This window comes from Tachypleus tridentatus, chromosome 10 (genome assembly GCF_004210375.1).
Source record: "Tachypleus tridentatus isolate NWPU-2018 chromosome 10, ASM421037v1, whole genome shotgun sequence".
NCBI lineage: Eukaryota > Metazoa > Arthropoda > Merostomata > Xiphosura > Limulidae > Tachypleus > Tachypleus tridentatus.
Window position 1 is genome coordinate 78,311,835 of NC_134834.1, and position 4,121 is coordinate 78,315,955.

General features: G+C 34.5%; 1 protein-coding gene across 1 annotated transcript; it reads left to right on the top strand.

Annotated features, from left to right (window-relative positions):
- The first annotated feature begins 615 nt into the window (after window positions 1-615).
- LOC143229651 (uncharacterized) lies at window positions 616-3,486 on the top strand. The gene is made up of 2 exons (XM_076462262.1): window positions 616-756; window positions 1,732-3,486. The coding sequence occupies exons 1-2, from the start codon at window positions 745-747 to the stop codon at window positions 2,539-2,541; spliced, it is 822 nt and encodes a 273-aa protein (XP_076318377.1). The 5' UTR covers window positions 616-744; the 3' UTR covers window positions 2,542-3,486.
- The last annotated feature ends 635 nt before the right edge of the window (window positions 3,487-4,121 follow it).

Consider the following 4,121-nt stretch of genomic DNA (forward strand, 5'->3'; position numbering starts at 1 on the left):
AAAAAAACTTTAATAGGTTCAGAAAATTAAACATACTTCATAAATTGAAAGTAGTTCAGATGGTAATACAGCAAATTTATTTTAGCAAAATAAGAAAACAACAGAAATAAAATGAATTATTATTTTGCTTTTTCTTAATTTCTGGCCTAATCTTTTCATGCCATAAATTTTTAAATTTGGACACCAAAAATTTTGCGCCTCAAAGTGGTAACCACTCCCAAAGCCTAGATTATAACCTATATAATACTTTATTTCATCACTGTCGAAGTGATGAAATACTTTCTTTTTTTAAATATATCATGAAACTTTAAAATTCAGGTCGTAACGAGCTGTCGGCCAGTTCATAATTTCGGTCGCCCTTGGAGTTATAACCAATAGCGATATTACGTAATTACAACTAGAACTAGGCTACCTCAGTACAACAAGGTTTGAAAGAAAGGATTTTCGTGATTGGTTTTCGTGCGCAGAAAATATGTTTAGATTGTGAACCATATCAGGAGTCGTCTTTGAGAAATCAAATGCTCTTGCACCTACTAAGAAAGTATCCAATGCCAGAAAGCTGTCCTTGAATACCTTGTTGTCCATGACGTGGTGAAGAAGACGGAAACAATTATTTTTTGGCCATGAAACTGAATGTATATAAACGAGGGGGGACTTTAATAAATCGTGTCGTTTATTGCTGAAGTGCTGTCTCGCCGTTAGCGACAATTCAGCAGTGTAACACATTATTCAGGAGTCTAAAGTATGGAGCGATTAGTAAGTATATAATAGACTGTTTCTAGCAAGAGTTTGAATTTTGGTATTTACATTATTTTTAGTTTAATTATGAAGAAAATATTTTTCTAGTCGTTTTAAACGTGTTTGTAAGATTCGTTTGGTAAATAATCTTAAACATTTAGCTTTTACAAAATTAGATAACTAAAATGTACACAATTGAATTTATCATTAGAAAAAACTGTTTTACAGGTTCTATAAACTAATTATCAGCAGTTTGTTTTAATGAAAAAAAATATTTTCATTTAAAAAGATATATATATATCCCTTGAAAACAATGTGTATTACAAATATAATTTTTTGTTTGTTTTGGAGTTTCGCACAAAGCTACTCGAGGGCTATCTGTGCTAGCCGTCCCTAATTTAGAAGTGTAAGACTAGAGGAAAGGCAGCTAGTCATCACCACCCACCGCCAACTCTTGGGCTACTCTTTTACCAACGAATAGTGGGATTGACTGTCACATTATAACGCCCCCACGGCTGGGAGGGCGAGCATGTTTGGCGCGACTCGGCCATGCCAGGCCCTACAAATATAAATACAATAATACTACAAGTTATATTATAATACAACACAGTACAACTTATAATCAAATTTTATTTATTTATTGTTTAGAGAAGGAATACTTGAAACAATCTCAAGGTTTGGATGATTCACAAACAAAACCGCATTTCGGCGATGCAGTAAGCCTCTTAGATATAAAATTTGGACAAAAAACTTAGTTTCAAAACCTAGTTACGTTACTAGCATTTCAAGTTCATAACACATCATCACGAATGAAGTCTTAACAGCTAATAGGCTCTATCATGTCAATAGGGTTATAATTTTCTTATTTAATATTTATTGATTAACACAAGCTAGTATTTGTGCTCCAAGTTACCAGTATCAAACCCTTTATGCACACATCTAGTTATTGCGTGTGTGGTTAATAAATAAACGAACCGCTTTCTATTACCCCAGGTGATTCTTGTTTGTGTCTGTGTGGCTACAACAATAGCACAAAGCAGGCCATATCATGTTCCTACTGGAGTACAGTATAACTCAAGGTTTCTAACAGCGCTACAACAACGTGCTCAGCCTGCTGATACTAGACCCCAACAGAACAACAACAGTCCGAACAATATTCATCAGGACTTGAAGATTCACCAGGTCCAGCTTCGACAACATAGCGAACAGATACAACGACACCTTCAACAAGAACAAGATGCTCTGCGTGGAAATTTTCAGCCTACAAACCAGCAAGTCTATCAACAACAGACACTTCAGGCAGCTCATCAACCTCAGGACCAACAGGAATATTACCTTCAACAACAAAATTATCAGCAACAGACACTTCAGGCAGCTCATCAATCTCAGGACCTACAGGAATATTACCTTCAACAACAAAATTATCAGCAACAGACACTTCAAGCAGCTCATCAACCCCAGGATCAACAGGAATATTACCTTCAACAACAAAATTATCAGCAACAGGCTCTAGAACCAGATCTTCAACCCCAGAAACTTGCTGCTCCTATGAACTACCACCCACCAGCTCTTGTCCACAAAGTGAACATTGGACCTAAACTCCAAGGTGACTACGACTTCACTTACGATACCGGTAAAGGGCCTCTCGGTCAAAGTTTCAGGACCGAAACTCGTCTTCCCGACGGAACGGTGAAAGGCTCATATGGTTACCTTGACAGTGATGGTCGACAGAGGATTGTTAAGTATATCGCCGGCAAAGGAGGGTTTGTTGCAGAGGGTGATGTTGGTCCAGATGATGTATGATGGAGCAAGAATTCATCGTCCACGGTACTGAGAGGTTGAATTACTTCACAATTATTACGGTCAATCAAAATGTTAATTCACCAGTGCCTTTAGTTGCACATTTTAAGTAAGTAAGAAGTAATAGTATGAATAAGTAAATGTATTATTAGAACAAGACTTATCATTATTAATTATAAAAACACCCCAGTAAAAAGTTTGAAAAAAATTAATATCGTTCAGTCGTGATACAGATAAAACGTGTTACCAGCCAATCATGACGGACCAGTGTTGCCATTTTTGTTATCAGTTAGTCATGTTAATCGAGTTGACATGATATTAAAGACCAGCCGCTGAGATCGATATATATATATATATATATGTATTTTTATTCTGTCAGTTTTATTTTTTTTTGAAAATTTTCTGGGTTTTCATTCAGTGAAAATATATTGTGCTGTTTATTGAAATACATGTGGTTTTTGGAATTATGGAAACTTGCAATAATAATATTGTAACAAAAAAGTTCTCTGTACTTTTGGACTGTAAATGGATGAGCTATAAGAATAACATCCAGGTCATGTCTAAAATTTGGCTTTGGGTGCTGTTGACTACCTAGATACCCTCTGGTCTATCAGCTAAACATTAGGGATGGCTATGTGCAGATAGCTCTCGTGCAGCTTTGTTCGAAATTGTGAAACATTCATAATTTATAATAGCATTCTGTAACTATATAAGATTGTGACAAACTCAGTTATTAGTTTGGAAACAAACTCTGATTTCAGTCTAAAATGTCCCAAGCAAATCGCCATTTTAAAACCTTTGCCTTTAAACATGGAATAAAAATTGGGAGTAGACTAGCTTAGCAATAAGTGTCTCTTTGTCCAAATTATCTAATTTTTCTTCTTCTTTATATACATGTCAACATCTGTAAAAATAAAGGAAAATAAATAATTAAATATCATATTTTAATTGCCTGATTACTAGAGTTTATGTTTTATGTTGCACAAACGTTTTATGGTGCTTGTACAAACTAAGCTGATACACCGTTTACCCACAATGACATGACAAACGACTCTATTCTAAGCTTCTAAACATGGTGTTTTTATAAGCTAACTGTATGAAATTAGGTTAAACATACACACAACGATATAGGTTCATTATATAGATATATAATAACATGTATATAATTTATGTATCCTTTATTACTAATGAGGTAAACATTAATTTTAATGAATAGCAAAGAAGAAAGTAAATTCATCATAAAAATAATGTTTCTGAAAAATACACCACGCGAAAAGTCAGTTGTCACTGATAAATTTAGTGTACAAAGTTATTTGTGCTGTTTTTATTGTTATATTTCACGTATTTTGAGAAATAAAGCAGTCGGTACCCAAACAATGCAGTTTCACCACTTGAAAATGTTTGCATTAGAAATTGTGTGTCGTCACGTTGTTCACAGCTGTATTTCAGAGTGTTAGAGCTAAACTTACGGACTTACATTAATAAAATTCTTTTGAGTAACTTATCTCACAAACAAAGAGGTCTTACGAATAACAAACATAAAGTAAGGCATACTATTTATTTATGCCGAGGAATTGCGAATG